This window comes from Lipophrys pholis (genome assembly GCF_963383615.2).
Source record: "Lipophrys pholis genome assembly, chromosome: 21".
NCBI lineage: Eukaryota > Metazoa > Chordata > Actinopteri > Blenniiformes > Blenniidae > Lipophrys > Lipophrys pholis.
Genome location: NC_137649.1, coordinates 13,694,786 through 13,718,679, shown reverse-complemented (window position 1 = coordinate 13,718,679; position 23,894 = coordinate 13,694,786). Strand labels below are relative to the sequence as shown.

Here is a 23,894-nt window from a genome sequence, read left to right as displayed (position 1 = left end):
AAAAATAAATTAATAATAATAATAATAATAATAATAATAATAATAATAATAATAATAATAATAATAATAATAATAATAATAATCTGTTTAAACGATTGAAGACATTTCTGAATGCAGAAGAGGGATCTCAGCCAGAACTGGCAAGGTGGATTAACTATCCCAGAAGTTAACAAACTGTGGGAAATTAGACAATTGGAAGTCAATAAACATTCCAATAGAGTGGAAATACCCAAACACTCTGGAACATTAAAAATTTGTGTTTTCGTGGAATCCCACCTCCACGCAGGGTCTCGTTTACATTTGACTTTGCAGAAGGGGGATGTGGGAGCTCATATCTGGCAACCCGCGCTCGGTCCTGACGTGCTGCAGCCCGTAGTGCAGTGTGCATCTGTAAGTTGTCGCCATCATATCTGGCTAAATGTTAAACCTGGGCTTTAAGTCACAGTGTCGCCGTGAACGGAGCTATACAGTGACAGACACCGTTAGCACGTCGTTGTCTCTTCTTGTGGAGTTTATGTGAACTGCTGCGATGTTATTAATCAGTAAGAGCGTATAGGACTGCGGCTGTTAGCGGTAGCTTGTTCATTAGCCGGGCTGGAGTCTTGAGGAGCAGCCGAGGGGCGGTGGGCTGCTACAACCGTCTCCAGCGAGCAGTGAGGCTGCCGACGAGTCAAAACATCGAGACGCGGCTATCTCTTGTATAAAGCCACGGCTGTAAGCGCCGCCGCACTCGCTGCCGGTTGTGTTTCTGCTGGACGTCTCCTCTCGTCTGAGTCCCGTGTATCGCAGTGCGACCAAGGAGCTAGCAGCAGCGGCTCGGGGCTAGCTGCACCTCCGCCGAGAAACACACACCGGGCGAGGCCTCAAGAGCCCGCTGGGATCGGCCTGCCACACCGGGGAGTCTGTTAAACTGGAGCTGGCATCGTCACGTCTCCCGTCTTTAACACGTAGGTTCATCCACGTCTGCTATTTTACATCAAATCTGTGAGTCCTGACTTGCTGTGGCCTTTCCTGCTGGAGCTAACGTCTTGTGCAGCAGGAGCTCGCGCACTGCTGTTTAAGTGTGATCTGAAGTGATGCGGCCATCGCTCGTAGCTGATAAATCGTTTCTCTGAAGTGTGGTGTTTACATTGTGTGAGCTGGTTGTCTGTGTGTGTCGTGCAGCGGGCTGCTGGGCCTGACAGCTTGAGGAGATGTCTGAGGGAGAGAGCAAGCAGGCCTCGGACTCCGTGCAGGAGGCGAAGCCGGAGTCCGCAGCCGCCGCTGCGCCCGCCGGTCAAGTTTCCTCCGTGTCTCCCCCGGTGTCCATGGTGACCCAGCCTCCTGCCACCGCCGCCACCGAGGATGAGGAAGACGAGAGTGAGGATGAGTCGGAGATCTTGGAGGAGAGCCCGTGTGGACGCTGGCAGAAACGCAGAGAAGAGGTGAGAGAGATGACTGTGCAGTAATGTTCATCTTCACGTGTCTACACCATTCACACTCGTCCCTTCTGAGAAAACTCCACTGATTTCTGGGCTTTCAGACTAATTGTAATGCTTGGCAGCTACAATTAGGCCTAATAACCTTTTAAACAACCCATCAATCTTTTATACCACCTCATGGCTGCAGAGGACTGGAATCAATCCGGCTAATGCATGTTTTTGGACTGTGTTATCAGACTGGAGTAAACGAAGGAAACCCACATATGCATGGGGAGAACATGCAAACTCTGCACTGCCAGGATTCCAACTGACAACCCTCTGCTAATGACTACGCCTACTGTGCTACCCTAAAACAATCCCAACTTTGCATTGGTGAATAGAGATCATCAAAATTGCTCATTAAATACCTTGTCACTAAACGTGGAAAAGTTGATATTTTAAAACAAAAATGTCCACATTATATGCCCATTTTTATGATGTGCTCTTGTGCTAAAACCGAGTAGAATGTAGTTTATCATTTAGCAAATCTGCTGGAGGACCTGAAATCCCACCCTCCACAGTGTTTCTCTTCAGTCTGATGTTGGCCTCAGGGCTCACAGTAATGAAGGCTTTCTGTATGCATGTTTCTACACTGACGGTGCACATGGCTCTGACAGTCATTTTGCTTTATGAGCAATAAGCTCAATAACTTTCACAGCTGCATCACTGATTTCGAGGCTCTTGTCTCTGTTCTTAGTAATATTCACTACTAAAACTATGAGATGTCTGTTAAAAAACTTAGAAAAAGCAGAAATATTCACTAAAAATGGAATTAAACATTTTTTTTCGGTGTTGGGTTTGGGAAGTGGCTGTAGAGGAATGTTTCTTCAATCTCAGTTTAGCTGTTTATCACTAGCAGATGATGGTCTGATGACATGTCAGCTCCTTTCTTCACTGCTATGTCTTGTATCGCTCTTCTAAACTTCTGTCTGATGTACATGGGATCAATCTGTTTCTCTGTGATGTGATTTGGGAAATCTCCATGTTGCTTTGTGGATCTGCTTGTGAGGAAAGGTTTCAATATTGTCTGATGCTGTATGTTTCTTTCTTTCCTTCTGCTTAAAGGTAAATCAGCGCAACGTCCCTGGGATCGATAACGCTTACTTAGCCATGGACACAGAGGAAGGAGTCGAGGTGGTGTGGAATGAAGTCATGTTCTCAGAAAGAAAAAATTTCAAACTACAAGAGGTGAGTGCAGAGCTGCAGCAGCAACTTCAGTTCTGTCACCCTAAATGCATTTATCATGATCATTATGGCAAATGAAAAAGAAATTCCAACAGCCTATGTTTTGTGTGTTTGTGTTTGTGTTTGACCTCAATGTGGTGCTTTTCATTCTCCTCTGGCTCTAAGCTTCTTAGTCTAGTGGTCAAACCTGTTGATGCCAGTATGAGAGCAAAGTACATACTTGAGTAGCTACAGAAAGTATTTGTATCCTGACCAAAAGAACAGAACAAGTCCTATTTTATGTTTTGAATTTTGTATATCTTTTGGCCTTTAAGATATTTTGATTTAGCTTCACTGTTACTTTTTTCCAACTTCCAATATAGTATCAGAGTATCTGTTGATTACATTTTCAAATGCACTTGATTAGTTGATTGCAATTCTGTGTGATGTAGCTTCAGGTTCGTTCCAAACAATTACTTGAATTTTATGATTCCATTCCATTCCATACCAATTAAAGCCAAAGCTGGTTATAGCACAAATACGCAAACTCAGTTTTATTACACAAAACTTTAATAGTTAGATTTCTTTTCTCTGTTTAAAACCTGAAAGAGCTCCACATTTCAGTGTGTTTGCAGTCTGCATGAGCAACATGCATCTCAGCCTCTGAATTGTTGATTTAAGTGCAGTTGGACATTTATACAGTCTAGCAAAAACATTTGTGTCTAAGTGGAAATAGGACAAGGTGTTTAAAGCTTTCAAAATGCAGCATTTAAAATGTTTTGGCAGGTAAGAAGGGCTGATGCGCTAAGATAGGAGCAGGAGCAAAGCAAGCAATCAGTGTGAGGAATAGTCTAAATACAATGGAGATTGTAGACTATATAAAACTATCTGTGTCCAGGAAAGAGCTGAAACATTTGCCAAAGTGGCACTGCGAATGGGCAGCTTGTGGCTCATTTGGTGGTGGTGGAGGCCACCTCCCCCTCTCATCCTGTCCATATGTAGCCTCAAAGTGCTCCCAATGAGCATAAGTATTTGATATTTTGTTGACATAAAGATAATCTACAAGCTTTTTTAAAAAAATCTGTGTGAAGGAGCTGTTGAATGTATTTATGTTCTGGTTTGGTTTGCATTATCTTTGTTTGCACTCGGAGCTTTCTTTCTTTCACCGAACCTACAAGCTGATCCTTAAGGGGCAAATTGAACTTTGAACTTGGGTCTTGTTTTTCAGCTTGTTTTCAAAAATCATGAAAGTTGTAGGTTTAATTTGACATCATGACCTCTGTTGCAGATGTGTAGAACTGTGCATAAACAATGAAATTGTTCTCTTTGTCTTTTTTTCCTCCACAGGAAAAAGTTAAAGCAGTCTTTGACAATTTGATCCAGCTCGAGCATTTGAACATCGTGAAATTCCACAAGTACTGGGCGGATGTCAAAGAGAACAGAGCGAGGGTACGAAAACATCCAAAACGCCTTTTAAACAGATCCACAAAAAGCCTTTGTGCTTATTTGATGTTACTGATCCTTTGCTTTTCTTTTGTTCGAAGGTGATTTTCATCACTGAATACATGTCCTCAGGAAGCCTCAAACAGTTTTTGAAAAAGACAAAGAAAAACCACAAGACCATGAATGAAAAGGTTTGGGCAGCTCTGCTTTTACTCACACAAATAAGTCACTCTGTAAACAGCACCTACATGTCATAACTGCACCTGTTCCGCAGGCCTGGAAACGCTGGTGCACACAGATCCTTTCTGCTCTCAGGTCAGTTTCTATGGGCTCTCAGTGTTACCGAATGAAATGTGGTGCGAGTTGTTGCCGTGAGTCTAAACCTAAATGAAGGCAAAGGTTCTGATCCTTGGTCTGTTTATGTGTTGTCTCCAGCTACCTGCACTCCTGTGAACCTCCCATCATTCATGGAAACCTAACATGTGACACCATCTTCATCCAGCACAACGGCCTCATCAAGATTGGCTCAGGTGGGCCTCAAACATTTAAAAGTGCAAGATTTGAGGAAGGGGGGGGGGGGTTCTTTTCAAGTGTTTATCGCACAGATTCTCCCACACTGGCTTCATTATTGGATATTCTCCCCGCTGTTTTCAGTTGCTCCAGACACGATCAATAACCATGTGAAAACCTGTCGGGAGGAGCAGAAGAGCCTTCACTTTTTTGCTCCAGAATACGGAGGTAAGATCCTGCCGGTGCATCGTTTCTCTGAGACCCTCTGAGCGGCGTGTTTGTGTGATATTGATCAGCTCTTGTTTGCTTTCAGCTGTTGCCAATGTTACCACAGCCGTGGATATCTATTCCTTTGGAATGTGCGCCTTAGAGGTGAGCGGATGACATATTTCTTCTCTCATGTGACGATCACATCCTGATAAACACGGTGACTGGTCGCTTTTCTAAGTTGGTGTCTATTAGAAGAGAGTGAGACGCGATTGTTTTCTGGAGCTCCAGTTATTCTATGGGCTCGTTTTCTAACACACTTGATGGTTTGTATACCACTTCAGTCTGAACCAAAGCGTCACTTATCCCAGCTTTGGACAGCGCTGCTGTTTATTCAGTGGTTTCAGCTGTCACTAAAAAGAAAGTCGTCTTATCTGCTGCTAGAAAAGGAAGTGAAAATATACAATTTATTCATGTAAACAATTACTGGCAGGATTGCAGGGATATTCTTGTCTTTAGAAAGTAACCTGTTTGTGTCTTCCGTAGATGGCTGTGTTGGAAATCCAGAGTAATGGAGATTCATCTTATGTGTCTCAAGAAGCCATAAACAGTGCCATTCAGTCCTTAGAGGACCCACTGCAACGGGTGAGCAAAGCACAGGCACCTAAATCAATCCTGAGAGGCCGTTCGGTAGTCAAATAAACACAAGTTGTTTTCACGCTCGTCACTTCGCAGGAGTTTATCCAGAAGTGTCTGGAGATGGATCCCAGTAAACGACCCACAGCCAGAGAGCTGCTGTTTCACCAGGCCTTGTTCGAGGTGCCCTTACTGAAGCTGCTGGCTGCGCACTGCATCGTCAGCCACCAACGTGAGTCAAAATCTGGATATTTATGTGAACGATGCACTTATTGCTGGAAATGTACAAATATTGAAATGAGACGTCCATGTATTTTAGATTTGTTCCACATTAACTGAAACAACTCAAACCTTTTTGGTTCATTCTTGGTTATTTTAGCCTAGTCTTCAAAATATAAGCGCAGTATATTAAGTATAACCTTTGAAAACATTTAATGTTTCTTAGCTTTTTAATGACCACAGTCGACATTAAAAAAATGTTTACTCTTTGCCATAGAATAAACTGTTTTGTGGTTGAAGGCTCCTTTCTAAACAGTCTTCTGTCTGTCTGCAGACATGATCCCAGAAAATGCTTTAGAGGAAATGACAAAGAACATGGACCCCAACTTGGTGATCGTAGAGGCGAAGGAGGGAGTTCAGATGAAGTGAGTGTGATTGTTACTGTAAAAAAACCTTTAAGCTTATGACTGACCTCGACCTCATCATGATGGAGCGATTGGTACTTATACTCATGTTAAATGGCTTAAAACAGCTCAGCGAAGAACATGGCTGAATAAATGGTGAATGACAGTTTTGTTGTTTTTCATCTTTCTTTGTCAGGCTGTCTCAGTTTCCTGCCCTCGAGCTGGACAAGTTCCTAGAAGATGTGAGGTGTGTACCAGGGTTTCATTCAGCTTCCAGAAAAAAACTGATTGATTGAACTAAAACTGAAGCGTTTGAACCTTTCCCTAAAACGAAACATTCTTCGTATTTTTTCCAAAAAAACCAAACTATAAACTTTTGATTCTTCAGGAACGGGATTTACCCTTTGACTGCATTTGGGATACCCTGTCCCCAGCAGCCTCAACAGGAGGCTGTAAAGTCACCGATAGTACCTCCCTCAGTGAAAACCCCGACTCCTGAACCTGCGGAGCTGGAGACCAGGAAGGTAAGAGCTGAAGACCAAGAGTTTGATTATATTTAAATACACTGTGCTTTGTTTCAAAATGTCATATCATAACTAACGGCACCTATTTGCTCGTTAAATCATTTTAATTTCACTTTTTTATTTTTAAAGACAGGTTTTTTTCCTTCCATCCTATAGTTCAAAAAACAATCACGCCAATACTCAAACTGATTCCAAATATTCAAATATATTCAGGCTTTCTTTGTGATTCCCAAGATTGCAAGTGGTATTTTGTTGTTCCAGAGGCACTTTTATTAGTTTCTGTAAATCACAACATGCTTTCTTTCTATCCCAGGTCCTTCAGATGCAATGCAATATCGAGCCTGTAGACGAAGGCACGAAGCATCACGTAAGTCTGTTCTGCCTTTTTGATGAAGTCAAGTCTTTAATCTGTTGACTTGAAATGAATATATGTTGTCTTCTTTCAGTTGACCTTGCTGCTAAAACTTGAGGATAAACTCAACAGACATTTGAGCTGTGATTTGTTACCAAGTGAGTATATTCACATTACATCAACATTGCACCCTGCTGTTACTTGGGTTTTTATAACTGTGTTTGGGATTAGATTAACTGTAAGTAATCAGATTGAACGATTAAGTCCAATTAAAACCTCATCATGTAAACACGTCTTTCTGATGAGATTGAGCATACCTGACTGAAATTACAATCTGCTGAAAGGAGGTGGTGTAACCCTGATTCTGATTTGCTTCCCGCTGTCGGTGCTTTACATGCATGTCTGTTATGTAAAATCACTTTATGACGCTTCAAGTACTGCTTTATGAAAAACTTGGTTATGTAAAGACCAGGACTTTGTGGAGGCCTAAACATCATTTCCACAACTTTTTGTTGCTTTTTACGTTGACGGCAGTTATTAAAAAAAAAAAAAAAGTTCATTTGAAGTTGAATTCAATTTTGAGCCAATCGGATGCCTTCCTGCTGGTCGGGCACCAGCCCATAACCTTTTTCACCGCACTGTGTTTTGGACATACTTGTTTGATATCGGATGAACGGGAATCCCAACGTCTGGTCACCATTTGTGCTTTTGGTGTCTATGTTCAGACGAGAACGTGCAGGAGTTGGCTGTGGAGCTCGTTCAGCTGGGATTCATCAGCGAGGTGAGTGGACTTCATCGGTCAGACCTCACTGACCACTGGGGCTGTTTCCGTCCTGCTCTATATCTTTAACCCGCTCGCATTTTTACCGTTTCAGGGCGATCAGCCACGACTGGCGTCGGTCCTTGAAGAAGCCTTCTCGAAGTTTTACAGCCGAAACGGCTCCCTCAATCCAGTGACGGTCTCCTCGTAGCGGAGGAGCCGCCAGGCCTTCTCTCAGCCCTCCTCGCCCTCTGCGACAGGATGGGCGTTCGCCCCATCGCCGAGTTGCAGGAAACGATTGCGAGGACAGAGGAGGAAGCCTTGGTCTGATTGCAGATCCTGCAGCAGTCTGTCCTTGTAAACTACTGGTGGGAAAAGCTGCCACTAAGTGGCTGGCGCTTTCTATTTCCTTATTTTTTTTTTTCCCCTCCCACCTCATACAGCCATCTGCTTCTCTTTTCAAAGAGGAAATCCTAGTTACAACTTGATGGAAATCACCAATGTTGTCACTCTTTGTGCTTATTTCTTTCATCTGTCCAGAGATGAGCAAAATGAAATGGATAACAGCAGTATTTTCCTTGAGTCAGTGTTAAAATTGTATTTTAAAAACATTTTTACTTCAATCTGTTGCATAGTTGTTTGTCTAGGGGGGAACCTCTTTGTCCTGGCATACTGAAGTGTGTGTATCATGGTGTCGTAAGGTAAAGTCTGGTTGTCTGGTCCTTATAAGTTTCTCTTGAGCAGCGAGTGAAGCCATCCACTTACCTTGGGTCGGATTCTAAAGATTCAGACGTGCATCAAGCTGTTAACGTAGGAGACGCCGTGTCAATTTTACTTCACAATAATGTAAATGTACATCATAGTCAGGAAACATGCAGCTGCAACACGATCTGACGAGCAACAAATCAACTAAGGGAAGAAAATAAATCTATTTGTGTGTCTTTTCCTTGGTGTGTAATGTACTTCACTTCCAGCACTAAAGCCAGTCGGTGGTTGCTTGAATGTATGTTTTGACCTGCTCGTTTTGCTCTTATTTTTCCATGCAATGTGGCGTTGTCTGACTGCCAATCAATTAAACAGCTGCAGTACTTACAAATTGGGTTTAGACTAACAAAAAGTTGCCTCTGGCATTTTAAACTCAATTTACTGTTAAACCAAATGCAGATGTATGAAGTCGTTTCATGTCTTTTTCTTTTCTTTTTTTAATTTAAAGCAAAATTAAATCAGATTCGGTCAGCAACATTTCCACCATGGTTGATTTATTTCTGTTCCAAACCTCTTGTCTCCTATATATTCATTCTTTGGCTCTGACCACTTATTTTACCTGGTAACTGTTTGGAGTTTTCTGCTAGTTTGCACATCACACTTCTGTACCCTGTTGGAAATGTCTTTTGGCCTCTGGCTTGTGCACAACAATGGGATTTGATTTAGGAAAGGCGTCGTTGGGAAGTTTAGCCAGTGATGGAGTCTGGTCTCTATGCTGTGACCACCTTCTGATACTGCGTGATACAAGTGTGGGACTGCCTGACATGCTTGTAACCATCTTGTACACTGTATGCTGGACACTGTTCTCGGTTTCTGCAATGCATTTATCCTCTTTTTTTTTTTTTTTCTTTTTCACTTCCTGAAATAAAAACAAAAACTACACTATCAACCCTTCGTGTGTCCGCTGTGCTCTCTTGTTCATTGACTAATCATCCCTGCTGTGCATGGCGATGATCAACTCCATTATCAATTTTTACATAAAGCCAGTTACTGTGGCTTTTTCAACAAAATTCAACAAGAAATTTGAGCAAATAGTTTTTGCAACAGGATAAAATATTTACAGTTGAAATTGCAGATATTGTTCTGAAGATTTTTTGGATTCAGGAAATATTCATTTAAGACCGTCTTATTTCCATGGATTTATGCTGTTTATTCAAGAATTGAAATTAAAAGTTTAGAATTTGGAATTTGACTACTGAATTTACCCTAGGTGAGGAAATGTGAGCAGACAGGTGGGTCATAACAAAATATTGCAATCTGGGGGGAAAAAATGAATACTCATTGAAGATGGAAATGCAAATTGGATGGAAACAACTTAAAAGATGTGTGTTGTGATGAGGTTAGAAATGTCAACACTCATTCATAATTCATTATAGTCGCAAGTTACTTCCTGATAAGACTTGAAGGTACAGTATGTCATTTTTTTTGTTTAAAGTTTTATTATGGGGTGGATTACCTTCTGTAGCGACCAGACAGAGAACCACAGTATGGGCACACCAGCAGGAAATTAGGAAGTTAACCCTCTCAAGCCTGTCTGATGCTGCTGTCAGTCCCTCAAGCATCCAGAGTGTCTTTAGTCCTGACAGTGAATAAATAGTAATCGTGACAATTGTTGAAGCTCTCTAAAGTTTCCATGAACAAAGATTAAACTGTGAAAGCTTTCAGAAAATACAGATGCTACAGTCACTCACCATCACAGCAAAGTCACATGTCAGTTTTACCTACTTTACCGATCAGATAAAGTGGGATAGAAGATACAGAATAGATGACATGATGGATTGTGTGGCTTAAATTGATTTTGCTGTGGTTTTCTCTTTAATACAGGGTGTCAAATGTACAGCCCACAGTCAAAAACCAGTCTGGATTACATAAACTGCAATTTTGGAATAAAATAATTGTTCTTTAAATGTTCACTGGGGCCACATTGCAACACAAAGCACTGAGATCCAGAAGTGACTGAAGAGTTTGCTTTTCTTTCGGAGAGGAAATATGGAGAACTCATTATTCATGTCATTATGCAACAGTTTTATGGCTCTGATCCATGGCTCCCCAACCTAAAATGAGTTTGACACCCATGCTCTAATATCACAAAAGAAATTGTGAACGTGAATAATTAACACACATGGACACCGAAGAAAAAGGGACAAAATTCAACAGTTTAAATTATTTATACAAAACTCCATCCTGGTGTGACAGGAGTGTGAGCTCCAGCCTCAGAGCGTCACCGCTTGAATTAACAATTATTGGTTCAAAATGTTAAGAAACTGTAGCCCTTGTACAAGTATATTCATGTACATAAAGTCACAATGTGTGCTCAAATAACAGTTGAATAAAACACATTTCATGCTGACAAACACATTGCCGTACAAAATTACAGCAGTTTCATAGAAGTACAGCGAGACTAAAAAATATTCTTGATATAAAACACCCTAGAAACACGCTCTAAATAAAAAGCTACCAAAATGGCGACATCCAGTTCATGAGTGTTTTTCAGCTGCGTGGGTATTTTCAATTCTGTACAGTGTGAGTACAAAAAAAAAAGAAAAAGAACCAAAAAAAAAAAAAACTACAAAAACAGTACATAGCACTTCAATTCAAACACATTACTCTTTCACATTAAATTTGTGTTTTACTTCCCAGATTGAAAGTAATGTATATAGGCACAGTAATTAAATTTGCGAGTCATGTTTGGTCAACGCCATTTCTTATTCACAGCTCCACCGTTAACACGTGGACAGAGTCAAACTGCGGACGGTTGAACAAAGTAAGTTCTCTCCCTCACATGGACTCTTTTCCGGATGTTTGGCGCCGTGCAGCTCCTGGACAGAAAAGCTACCAAACATGAAACATAGCTGTCAGCTGAGTGACATCTCGCAGTGAACTCCAGCAACTGCATCTCCTCAACTTTTATCAGCTTACTCAGACAGTAAAACGTCACTTATTCGTTCTTAAATGTCCCCCAGACTGCAGCCAGGAGGCTCAATACAAAGACAATTCCTGTTAAATAGAAATATTCCAAATCTGAAAGGTTTCATTTTTAGAAAAACACTGTATTTTAGATATTAAAAAGTGTTAATTAAATGCACCCACACCTTCAGTTTCAAATTTGAGCACAATTCAAATAGTCTCTATTTACAGGCACAACAGACATCATGCTGCATACTTGCCTCAATGTTCATGTTAAATAATTACATTTACACTTTGAGAAAAATTTATGTCAAACATTGTTTGGACCAAATGTAATTGTTCAAATAAAGTCATATCTAAATTTCCATAAAACTCCATGGACACAACATCTTTGTCATTATTTTTCCATCTCTTTATGCCCAAACTGAGATATTTCACAAATTTCAATATAATGCTTACATTTATTTATTTATTTAATTTATTTTAAATATTTTTGTAAATTTCTATTTTTTTGTTTTTATATCGTTTCCAGAACATTTCTGCCTTCTTTATAGAAGGAGTTTAGAGTCACTATTCACAAAATGTAAGGAAATGTTTAATTGGTAGATAATCTCTTTGTTTATAAATCCTATAAGATTGTAAAGGCTGTCAATTTTCTTTCAAATGATACCAGAAGCTAAAAATGAAAACAAAACAATAAAGAACAGCCAATCGCAAAGAAAAACAATTTGGCATTTGAGAAGACGATTTGGCGATTTTTTTTCATGGGGACAACCCTCATACTCAGCTCTGCTGCTCATCCCACATATGCATTTTACCTTACTCTTTGTGCCGAGGGGAGAAGTAACTGTGCAGCAGAGCGAGATTATAAACGAGTCGCGCCAATAAATTAGATAGGATTCAGTAGTTGTAAGAGTACATTTTAAGTTTTATTCAAAAAGAGTGAATTCCCCCCCAAAAATTTTTTTCAAAGTCAGTAAAACAGCTTTTCAAATTCACTAATTCATGAACCTGAACTGTTTGACAATTTGTATTTTGGGTTAAAAAGAAGCATAGATGCTCAAAAGCCACGACAGAGCAATGTGTCTGTTGGAAAAAATTCATTTCATCAATTCGTGATGAACAACACTAGAAATTATTTGGATATAAAGTATAAAAACTTAAAAAAAATAAATAAATACAACACTGCTTAAGATAATCCTGAAAGTGTTTAAAAAACAAGATTATATTCTGTCAATTTCTCAACAAACGTAAACTTTAACACCTCAATTTAAAGAGGGTTGTCGTGTCATCAAATGTTATACGGCTGCATTTATTGCATCTGTATTTCTATTAGAAGTTAGTCAAGTTTCCGGCCCAAACATTTCTTTACACAGCATTTTACTAAAGTGAAGGTTTTGGGGACTCACGCTTCCTGCATTTGACTGATTTTCAGAGTAGAAATGTTCCCATCCAGCAGCAGCTTTTTGAGTTGAATAAATACGCAGGGTTTGATTCAGCCATGATGTTGTGCTTTGACTCCTGATTCGGTGTTTCGTGACGATAGGCTTGCATTTACATAAAAATGGCGTCTTCGGCAGCGCTGCATATCGGAGATACCTCATTTTGGAGAGAAGCTCTTTGACCCTTCATGTGGGAGGAAACAGGAAACACACAGAATAATATAGAGCTAGCACCGTCAGTGCAGCAAAAAGGCATTTCGACTGGTGGAGGCTCCCTCTGGTTCCATTCATGGCTGGAAGTACGACAACTTCACAAAGTTGTTTAGCTCTGTAATCAACCTCCCCGCGGTCTGACGAGGAGGCCAGAGGACGTGTCGGAGCTGGACGCCTCCCTTTCATTTCTTCAAACACTGGTACATCAGCGCTCTTGGATTCAGCATGTAGCGCTCGGAGTTGAGTAACTTGGTGAGATACTGAGGCACCTGAGGCCGAGGAGCCATGTAGGACACGCCGGGGCTGACGGCCATCACCTCCGCGATCTTCTGCTTCATCTCACTTATTTCCCGGTCCTGCTTCATGACTTTATCTGCGGGGCACACAGACGACAGGTCAAACCACTATACGCAGGCTTCACAATGAGTCCTGTTCCAGGGTTTGCGTGTTCTTCACAGATACGCATGAATTTTCTCAAGCTCGTCTAGTTTCCTTTCCCTCGTTCCAAAAACATGTGTTTGACATTGACCAGTGGCTTTACTCAGGTCCTGTGATGGTCTCACTGTCTTCACCCTGTGATGGACAGATAACCTACTCAATGTGTACAAAAGGTGGTGTGATCTGGAGTTATACTGTTTTTGTTTTTTCAAATATATTTAAAAATTCAGCTTTATTCTTATGAACCTGCATTCAAGCAGCGGGGAACTGGGAACTGGGAACTGGGAACTGGGAACTGGGAACTGGGAACTGGGAACTGGGAACTGGGAACTGGGAACTGGGAACTGGGAACTGGCAGGGAAAGTTCCAGTTTCTGGTTTGCCAGCATTCCCAAGATACTAACAAACAAGCAGCAGCAGTGTTGAGCGAACCCTCCTATCTGGTCCATAGTAAAAAAGATTTTAAGCTTCTTTGTGCCTTTACTGTCTGCCTTCTCTATAAACCTAATGGTAATGTCTTTTAGAATTCATTCCAGATACAAAATCACAACATTTTTGTTTTAAAAACATATCTATATGCAGTATGTGCATAAACACACACAATTATGAACAATTCCTATATTTCGCACCCATATCCCTACAGCTATAGTGCATTCTAAACACACTCATACAACACATGCTGATCCTAAAAGCAGAGATGAAGCAATTCAAAAAAAATACTGGCATGAACATACATTCATGAGTTTGTTATTTTCAAACTGAAAATACTTTGAAATGTTTTTTCCTGCTTGAAAACACAGACACAGCACTAACTATCTCGTGGGAGCCAACATTTTTTGGATGCGTCATCTTCATTTGGCTGCAATCGCGTAATGGTTAATGAGTTATATAAGTCTGTCGCCGCAGTAAAGATTCTTCAACCAGGTGGATGAAAAATGATAACAGGATGTGAAAACACAAATGTGACACTTTGTCCTCCAAATACATGTTAAGACTTTGGATTCAATTTGTAAAATCGCTGCTCTAAAAACATCCACTGCAAAGCAATGAAAAGAGGGAATCCAAAATAAAAAAGAAAAAAAAAGAAAGTAACACAACTTTGATAATATACTTAAGGAAAGTTTTGAGTGTCTGTAGTTAACGTGTACATTTGCTGGAAACTTATATTCTCTACTTTAAGGGAAAAACATTTAAAAAAAAAATTAAGTTACCAATCAGGTTGAAATATATACTTTTTTGGACAGTGGATGAAAACCTATGCATCAATAGGGAGAACATGCAAATACCACAAAGAAAAGCCAATGTATAGAGAGTACACTCTTCAGTTTGTATATCATCACAATTATTAGTAGTTGTGACCTGGGATTCCCCAAAACAAGATTATTGATTGCGATGATGATATAAATTATTTTTTCGCATATTTATGGTTGTAATTCAAATGCAAGTAAACCAAAGCAATGCACAAGATTAACCGTCTTACTCGCGTCAACATTTTTGACTTCCTTTTCCTTGTGTCTGATTGCTGTTCCCTGCCTTGATGTCTTTCACCTGTACCTGAGTGTGTGAATGGCTGCACCTGGTGACAGCGTAGGGTATATATTGGGTGTCTTCTGGGTATTTTGGTTGTTGGCGCATCAGTGTGGGTAGTTCTCTGGTGTCGCTGTAGCTGTTCTTGTGTGCTGCCTCCCAGTTGTTATCTGAAGGACTTTGTTATTTTAGACATTTAGCCTTAAGTTTTTTTTTTGGAGGGGGGGTTGGAGTAAAGATGACCCTGAGTCCCCCTCTGAGCCAAACACAACAAGTTTTGTGATCCATTCCAAACAGACGTCTGTGTTTCCACACAAGTGAAGCGTTTGCTTGTTGGCCACACGGTGGTGCTGTTGGATGCAAAGTTTCCCCTAAAACCTCCTCATGTTCCTTGGGTTCTACTCAAAGAATTTGAATGATTAATCTGCTGCCATTTTTTTTTCTTTTTTTTCCCCTGAATAACTGGCACATGAAACAAACGGAACACTTAGTTCTTCGTTCACTCGAGCAAAACTTGTAATGTTGTTCATGGAGACAGAACCAAAGGATTTTGTGAATATTGCACAAACCTTGGGCGATTTCCAGCTGCCTGCGGGCGTCTCCCAGTGCAGAGAACAGGTCCAGTTTGATTCGAGTCTCGGCGCTCAGATTGTACTCCAGATGTTGAGCCTTCTCCTGCATGGCCGACAGAGTGGACAGCAGCATGTCTGTCTCTTTCTCCAGGCAGCGGTACTTCCCCAAAGCCTGAATCCCAGAAACACATCAGCAGTTAGGCCAAGCACAAAAACATCAAGTGCGACCCCCTGCTGTGACCACCTCGGGGGGGGGGGGGGGGGTCAGTGCTTTGGTTTCCCAAGTATCTCTTGAAAGATTTAAGTTGGTGCTTGAGTTTTATTCACCATCATGGGTTTTACTTTTTGGGGATTCACTTAGGGAACCAGAGCACCAGAGAGAGAAAGAGAGAGAGAGAGAGAGAGCATACACCGATGATGAATGGGTCAGCCACTCAGAACACATCAAAGCTTCACATAAAAAGGGAGATATTATTCTGAAAGATGATTCTTTCTGTGTTAACATACATTTTTTACCATCTCTCACAATTTGTGAAAGGGGCTCAGGACCCAAAAGACCTTTAAAAAGTAATGCAATGTTTTGATGAAAGACCTGACGTCGGTAGCGGCATGCTTCATGGAGAGTGTGTCACTAAAATGAAACCAAATACCACACAGTACAACAACACACACACAACCAAACAATAATACTGCATACTGATGTGATGGCAGAGTGCACTATGTGGACTTCAGGCCAAAGGAAAACATCACAAACATGGTAAAAGTCTGTCGTAAAAACCATTCGTTTGTTTTGGTTTTTTTTTTTACAACAAAGGTACTTGAACAGACAAAAAACAAAAAACAAAATTGAAAAAACGGCAAAAACTATCAAGACAAAACTGAGGACGACCAAGAACTTGCACCACTCAAGACTCACAGACATTAAACTCACAAAGTCATTCCCAAATAGATTAAAAAGATACCTCAACATCACTCTCTAGATCTACCACACGACTCTCTTTCACTTGACACTCCAGCTGCAGTTGTTTGTACTCTGTTTCTAGATCTTTAACTCTTTTCCTTAACATTTGGGTTTCACAGTGTTCCTGCCTGGTGTGGAAAATGGAGAAAACGACAGTTGTAAGCATAAAGAGGAGGTTTCCTCCGGAATGCAGACCAATTTACACAAAAAGAAACATGACATTGTCTCTTTGTTCTTAAACAATTGTTAGAAGATAAGCAACAGTTAGTGATAATGGAAGGCGAGCGGCAAACCAACAGTCTCATGTGTTGCCTGCCTGCTTTCTTGCAGAGAATTGGATGATGAGATCAATATCACTCTCAGATCTGTGTCGTTAAAGAGATGGTGAAAACACACACATGAATGACTGACTCCGAACTACAGATACTTGTGCTAAAAACTGTCCACCACTCAGCACTTACACAGCTCACATTTGAACCAAGCGATATCTTCTTTTTTTTTTTTTTTCAATTGTAAGCACAAAATCCAAAAAGATGCTTTAAGGATGAGGTTGTATTGGTGTGTCTCCTAATCTTCCCCCAAGTATTGTTACTTTGTGGCGGAGCGAAGCTCGCTGTGATTAACTAATGCCTGATGTCACGAACTTCATACTATGCAAACAGAATTGAGAGTGATGTGGATCTCCTCCTCTAACCGTCAAAACAAAAAGAAATCTAGGACAAGCGATCGCGTTTCTTAAAACATTAGCTCGACACCAGCAGAATTTAATAATGCTTAGCGAGATGCAAATGCCGGTTTCCGGCGCTGAATCACTTCGCTAACAGGTGACGCGGAGGTCGGGCAGGTGTGACTTACCTGTTTGTCAGACTTCTTGCTGTGCTCGCCGCCTCCTCCAGTTTCTGAGCCTGAAGCTCTGCCAACTGCTTCTCTGCAGCCAGTCTGGCCTCTGCCTCTGCTCTGGTCTTCTTCTCCAGCATGGCGCTGGTCTGCTTGTCCCTCTGCTTGTTCTTAGTCAGGCACAGGATCCTGAAGAGGCGACATCATTGAACCGAATTTAGAAGATGAGCAGTAGCGAGGCGCAAATAGATCTGCCAGCATCAAACGCAGACATTAAATGTTTAAATGTGCTTCACTTCATCCTCATAGCTGCAAAGTCATTAAAGAGCACCTTCCTGCAGACAGTGGAGCGTATCTTATCAGAGCTGGTGGTGCTGATCAAAACTCCGTAACGTGTTCGTCTGGAACACGATTTAAAGCCTCTGGCCTCTGGATGTGGCTTTGATGTGCAGAGAGTGTCTGAAGGAGCTAAGTAACCAAGAAAACTCTTTATTACTTAAAGTGCTTAGTGTGCTAATTGGGATTTGCTGATAAAAAAAAAAAAAAACTGCAGTAAAATCCTTCTATTATATGATTCCAATAGGAAATGAAACATAACTTTGTAAATCAACATCAGTGCAGATTGAAAAATAAGCTGAGGTTTAAAGATTAAGTACCCTAGTCTCTATCCAGTTTTACTTGAATAATCAGAATGTTACCTGGACTAGTCACTAATCGATGGATTGAACAATCAGCAATTTGATTTAGCTTTTTTGGTTACAGCTTCTTAAATCTGAATTCTTGTTGTTGTCTTGAAATTATAACTCTTGGGACCATCCTGAGAAAGCAATTTCAGCTAGATAACTTTGCTTTTTCACTCATTCTCGAAGATTTTCTCACTCAACAAATAATTCTTTGAGAGGATTTCTGTACAAAATACATCTTTTGTGTTTACAGCTCACTTGGTCTAAAGAAACCAATATAGATAACTATTTACAGAGTACCATTCATGAATAAAAAAAGCCACTCAAGTGCTTCACAAGGAAGGAAAAAAGGCATTACATAATGAAAAACTATCAATATTTAAAAATGTGTTCAGTAAGAGTCTGACCACATTGCATGCCCAATGCGTTTCTATCTAGGGTATAATCATCCCTCCATGTTATTTATAGATTGATGTGATGTGTGAAACCTCTCACAGAAGCAGCAGGCGACGAGCTCTGCCCGGTGGCTGTGGAGGACTACTCACTTGCTCTGCAGCAGCATGTTGGACTGTCGAAGCAGTGAAACCTCTGGTCTCAGGCTCCTCTCACTATTGGTCAGATTGCAGATGTGGCTTCGGAGCTCCTGCTCGCTCTGCCGGCTGGTCTGCAGCTCGCCCTTCAGCTTTCTCAACTCCTGCTCGAGCCTGTCGGATCGGGCAGGACTTGTGAGCTTTGCACACCTTTGGGCGCTTGAATGTGACTCAGGCGATGTTTGTAACTTACTTGCTTATCTGGTCAGCGTGGTAGTTCTGAGCTGCTGTGGTGCTCTTGTCCGCTGCGTCCCTGTTGGGGCTGATTGTTTTCGAGCTGGATCTCTGCTTCTTCTCAGTCCTTCCCGCGGGGGGTGAGGGAGTGTTTGTGCTGCCTCTTCGGCCTTTTGGCGACGAGCTCTTAGCTGACCGCGCGGTTTTGCCTCCGTGCTCGTCTTGAGGTAGATTTTCTGGGGCTGCAGGTGCCTCTGGTCCTCCTGCCCCACTCTGAGGGGGATCTTTGGACTCGGCCACGGCAGGTTTAGATGACGATGGCGGCCGTCGGTTGGATTCTGCTGACCTCACCTCCTGAGGCCCCTTCTCTGCCACTCTGTCCTCACTGCGGATCTGGAGGCAGTCCACAGTGTGCGCCTCATCGTGAGCCACCATCGTGCCGTTCTGACACTGATACTGACTGGACTCAGGCTTGGTCTTCCATTTGGAGCCTGCACAGAAACAAAGACATTAATATCGATGACGTGGTTGATAAAAAACAAACAAACAAACAAAAAAAACCATGCAGTTTTTGAAAGTATTGAAACTATATATTTTTTTGCATTTATGTTTTCAGAACTTCACACAACAATAATAATAGAAAGAAAAAAGATTCATAACGGAACGTGAACAAGATCTATTTGTCTTGACTCCTTTCTGCCGCTGACCCTGTCTGGTGTTAAGTGTGCACTCCAACTGATTTTACACATTAAGGTCAGATTACTCATCGCTAGAAGTGTTTTCAAGCCTGTGAAAACATTAGTGTAATGTCTTGTGTAGCCCTGCAGAAAGCCTTTGAAAGAAATAACTCCCAAGTCATGGGGAGTAGAAAATGTAAGAATCTGTTCTTCTTCAGCTTGGCTCATGTCACGGATTAAAGTCGAAGCATTGTGGTATTGTGGCCTCTGCTGCTTTGAGTTCAACGCCACGTTTTTAAATCTGCCACTTAAGAGCACAATAAATTTAAGTGCAATGCACGGATTGAGAATCAAAGCTGTAAACACAGGGGCAGCTTCTAAGACCTAAACATTGTTTTCAAGATATGTATACAAAGAATGACATGTAGGCATAAACACTGTTTTAATGTTACTCTTACAGCACATACAATTTAAAATGACTCATAACTTCAGCTCTTTTACAGTGTTGTATATATGTGTTGTAATATTTTATCTATTCTTATATAGAGAATGAAAAACAACAGCTTCATTGGAAGTTTTGGAAGTATAATTGGAACTTTATTCTGACTGACATTGTTGTGATAAATTGGATGCTACAAGTCACTTTCTGAATCACTCTATTTATTGATTTCAATTTTCATACTGAATCAGGAATCATGAGTCCATTAACCCACATCCTACCAGTCCTCTGACTTACAGTTGCAACATACACAAGTAGAGAAAATCAAGAATAACTCAAACACATATAAAGAACCAAGTAGATAGAGCATATATGTAGAAATTTCAATTACTTTTTTTTTTAATTAAAGAACTCTGGAGTGGTTTAAATGATGCCTAAGAGAAACACCGTCACCCCGATATCACACACCAGAAAGAACAGCTTTATCTGGTTTACGAGAGCTCAACAAATGTATCCCTGAAGGTTAAGAAGCATGCCAACTATTTGTAATGTCCCACATATGTTGCTCTCTAACAACCTCAGTTCTGCACCAATTAGTTTGCCTTAAGTAAAAATCAGGCAATTACAATCAAACACTAAGAACTAAAAGCCAAATATATCAAAAGTCAGCAAATAACCAGAATAACATCTATAAACTAAACGTGGAAATGCATAGGAATGGATGGCGTAGGTGCAGAGACTTACTGCTGCTGCCATCTGTGGCCGTCTTGGGGTAAACTTGCAGGCCTGGTGGGAGCGAGTGCTGGAGGAGGTGCATGTGGAAGTCGTTCTCACTCTGCACGGCTTTCTGTATGCGCAGCTTGAAGATGTTGGTGAAGTAGCAGGTGGCATCAAACCCCAGATAAACTACAGGGTATCCAATACTGAGAGCAAATACAGAGGCGGAAGAGGCTGTTAAGAGTATAAAGCTTATATCCTGCAAACGATATATTTACACAACTTGGTATGTTACATAAAACAATGGAATCTGATGTTAGTTATGAGCTTATTTTAAAGTATAGAAACAGCAAAAAGTGCATCAATTCTACACACCAGTGTGCAGCGAAAAGATGAGACAGGTTGGCGTGAGAGGTTTTAAGGTCTTTGAGTCGTAGCGAAGCCTCGGTGTACACGAGCAGGATCCACAGGGACACCGTCGATATACAGATGCCCTTTTCTGAGGAGGAATTCAGAATAATATCAAACTTATTCAAATGAAATTCCTAGAAAGGCTAGCAAATCTATTACCAGCAGGGGTGCATTTTAATCATGAATAATGCCTGAAAAGAATAATCTATTTACTCACCTGTGTGCCAAATGTAGTTGAATAGTACATAGGTGCTTGCCACAAAGAACAGCCAGTGCAAAGGAACAAAAATGAGACAAAAAATGTCCAGAGTGAAGGCAGCACAAACAAAAACAACACAAATAACCTGAAAACAAAAGAAAACACATTTCAGTAAATGGCATTGATATTAATTTAAAGCACGAGGGAAACAATATTCTCTGTGTGGCAAATGTCATCTGTCTCCTCAGCTTAGCTCAGACTAGATTATCATTATAATGATGGCCACTACTGCGCGGAACAGGAAATGACATGGCAGGAGTACTCACCAGCCCGTGGCAGTGGAAAGTGGTGTACACGCTCCCGAAGAAGAGCCAGCATGGCCACAAGTACTCCAGTCTGAATTCAAGGATGAAGTCTGCCAGCAGCACCAGCGTCCACATCACCATAAACTTGAGGAAGGTGTAAGCACTGCAAAACAAAACCCACCCTCTTTGTTATGACAAACACAAGGAAGTGGGTGTATTCTACCACGTGGAAGAGAATCTGCTCTCCTCCTAGTGAATAAAGGCATTTCAGATGCACTAAGTCAAACCATCAGATACTAACACCCCCCCCAAAATGCAATGCATGAAATCACCAAATCAGCCAAAGCCATAATTGTGCAGCTGTGTCTTAAAACATAAAATAATGGAGTCCATCTTTTCATGTGGAGGCACTACAAGAACAATGACTGTCTCCCTCGTTCATTTTACGAGGCGACCACAAGCCAAACAAGAGATGTGGTTTCCTCCTTTGTTCTGCTCATCCATAGGCTGCTATCACATCACCCCTTCTTTGTTTGGTAACCATGGCAATATTTCATCTGGAGGAGAGAGGGAGCACAGCAGCATCCGTCTGCAAGTTCAAACCTGCCTTCCTTTTTACATTTTACTGATAAAAAAGCAAACTGAAGGCATTTCAATTTCAATTATTATAACCCGACATGCAAGCTATAAATAAACAAAATACAAATTAATTAAAATAAAAAATATCTTAATTTGAGGTATGGAATGGGCAGACAGTGATCTTAAATTATGCATGTATGTTCATATTTGCCTTTTGATAGTACTGGAAGAGTTTTCTTTTTATCGTTTTGCATAGCAGTTTAAAGGAAACTTGCCATATTTGTAATGAAGTCATCACACAAAAAAGCATTATGTCATATTTCACGGTGAGGAGAGGGGCGGAGGAATCAAAATAGCATCTTAAATGCGTCATAAAAGTTTAAATAGGAGTGGTGCTAATTCAAATAGAGCTTATTTCTTCGTCAAATATTTCCCGTATCAGTCAAACGTGCACATTGTTACTCACGAAAGGGCAGGAGGTGGCACACAAAGAGCAATAATTTAATAGATGTTACAATCTGCAAATTGAGGAAATCCTTTCACTTTACACCTTTTTAAAATAATGATTATATCTTGTTTGAAAAACATCCTAACAATTGGTTTATTTATTTTTTTATCTATGACAGTTTTTCCTCGCCACATTCCAGTCTTTTGTGCAAAATGAGCCGCTTTATTTGCACGCAAATAAGAGTGAACAGTTTGAAAAGGGTTCCAGGAGGTATTGAAGAAGGAAAAAAAAGCGGCTTTAGGAGACGAGAGACCGACATCAACTTGCCCAACTGCGAATAAATGTGTGTCTCTGTAAACAATGTAGGCTGAAGTAACTCGGCTCAACATCCTCTGCCTTGCGCTCCCCGCCTCCTTCTTCCAGCCGCAGTAAGGTTTTTTTTTTTTTAATTAAACCTGCACTCTGATGCGCCGCATGGAAAGGATGCGAGGATAAACGGAGATGTGGAGGGATGTGGGGATGGGAAAAGGCAGACAGGTGAGCAGACAGACATGACGACGGCTGAAATCCACACAAAGACGCGCGACCACAACAAAAGCGGCCGCGGCGGCCGCCGCCAGGGGCGACGCGGCTCCGGGCTCCATCTACCTCTCAGACAGCTTCTCGGTGATTTTCAGCTTTTTCATTTTCCGGAGCCTGTTCGCGTCCACATAGCGTTTCTTCATCTTATGGCTTCTCCTCCCTCCGTGCTGGATGTGTGACACCGCAGCAGCAGCAGCAGCGGCGGCAGCGAGGCAATAAATGATAATTATATATATATATTTGAAAAAGAGGAGAGGTGCAGCGAGCAGAGATAAATAAAACAGCAGATTCCTCCTCCTGGTGGACGAGGACCCTCACTTCAACCTGCTGCTGAAGAGGATGATGAAGAAGATGATGATGTCTGCGTGAGCGTCATGGAGCAGACGGAGCGCTCTGCGCATGCGCAGCGGGAGCTTGTACCTACAAGTGTTCATCGCAGGAGGGGAGCAGATCAACGAACTGTACATACTGTACAGATCTGTCTTATCCATTATTAAAACCTGCATATTTACAGATGCATACGGCCAGCTGCCCCAGAACACACGCAACAATATCACATTTATCTAACTCTCATAGTTCAACCCCTCAGTTAATTTGACCAATTCTCTCATATAAGTAAATATTAAATGAAATGGATGATGATCTCTCAATGAATATTTGAGAGACCAGTGAAAAAGCATTATACAGTTTTACAACACTCACTTTTGGTGGAAAAACGTCCCCCGTTTGGTTATGAAAAAAGCCTTTTTG

The 23,894-nt window shown here is 41.2% G+C and overlaps 2 protein-coding genes across 2 annotated transcripts; one reads left to right on the top strand and one right to left on the bottom strand.

Moving 5' to 3' along the window:
- The first annotated feature begins 347 nt into the window (after nucleotides 1-347).
- On the top strand, nucleotides 348-9,338 carry nrbp1 (nuclear receptor binding protein 1). Its single transcript, XM_080490415.1, has 18 exons — nucleotides 348-947; nucleotides 1,165-1,424; nucleotides 2,526-2,648; nucleotides 3,972-4,073; nucleotides 4,169-4,258; nucleotides 4,342-4,382; nucleotides 4,503-4,597; nucleotides 4,722-4,805; nucleotides 4,891-4,949; nucleotides 5,331-5,429; nucleotides 5,520-5,652; nucleotides 5,974-6,064; nucleotides 6,240-6,290; nucleotides 6,432-6,567; nucleotides 6,881-6,934; nucleotides 7,014-7,077; nucleotides 7,645-7,700; nucleotides 7,795-9,338. Exons 2-18 carry the CDS (start codon nucleotides 1,194-1,196, stop codon nucleotides 7,888-7,890), a joined length of 1,605 nt encoding a protein of 534 aa, XP_080346541.1. The 5' UTR covers nucleotides 348-947; nucleotides 1,165-1,193; the 3' UTR covers nucleotides 7,891-9,338.
- A 2,538-nt stretch (nucleotides 9,339-11,876) lies between these two features.
- LOC308126653 (macoilin) lies at nucleotides 11,877-23,454 on the bottom strand. The gene is made up of 11 exons (XM_080491192.1): nucleotides 23,211-23,454; nucleotides 21,557-21,698; nucleotides 21,249-21,375; nucleotides 20,996-21,119; nucleotides 20,648-20,826; nucleotides 18,807-19,278; nucleotides 18,569-18,727; nucleotides 17,359-17,529; nucleotides 16,505-16,631; nucleotides 15,540-15,714; nucleotides 11,877-13,379 (listed from the first exon to the last, which is right to left on the bottom strand). The coding sequence occupies exons 1-11, from the start codon at nucleotides 23,285-23,287 to the stop codon at nucleotides 13,189-13,191; spliced, it is 1,944 nt and encodes a 647-aa protein (XP_080347318.1). The 5' UTR covers nucleotides 23,288-23,454; the 3' UTR covers nucleotides 11,877-13,188.
- Nucleotides 23,455-23,894: the final 440 nt, after the last annotated feature.

Excerpts from the sequence above, each read along its gene's own strand:
- nrbp1 (XM_080490415.1), top strand. The coding sequence starts at position 1,194 with ATGTCTGAGGGAGAGAGCAAGCAGGCCTCGGACTCCGTGCAGGAGGCG. Across the intron at positions 4,259-4,341 it reads ACAAGACCATGAATGAAAAG|GCCTGGAAACGCTGGTGCAC; the intron begins GTTTGGGCAGCT and ends CCTGTTCCGCAG. Across the intron at positions 6,291-6,431 it reads AAGTTCCTAGAAGATGTGAG|GAACGGGATTTACCCTTTGA; the intron begins GTGTGTACCAGG and ends TTGATTCTTCAG.
- LOC308126653 (XM_080491192.1), bottom strand. The coding sequence starts at position 23,287 with ATGAAGAAACGCTATGTGGACGCGAACAGGCTCCGGAAAATGAAAAAG. Across the intron at positions 21,120-21,248 it reads CAACTACATTTGGCACACAG|AAAAGGGCATCTGTATATCG; the intron begins GTGAGTAAATAG and ends ATTCCTCCTCAG. Across the intron at positions 13,380-15,539 it reads GCAGCTGGAAATCGCCCAAG|ATAAAGTCATGAAGCAGGAC; the intron begins GTTTGTGCAATA and ends TGTGCCCCGCAG.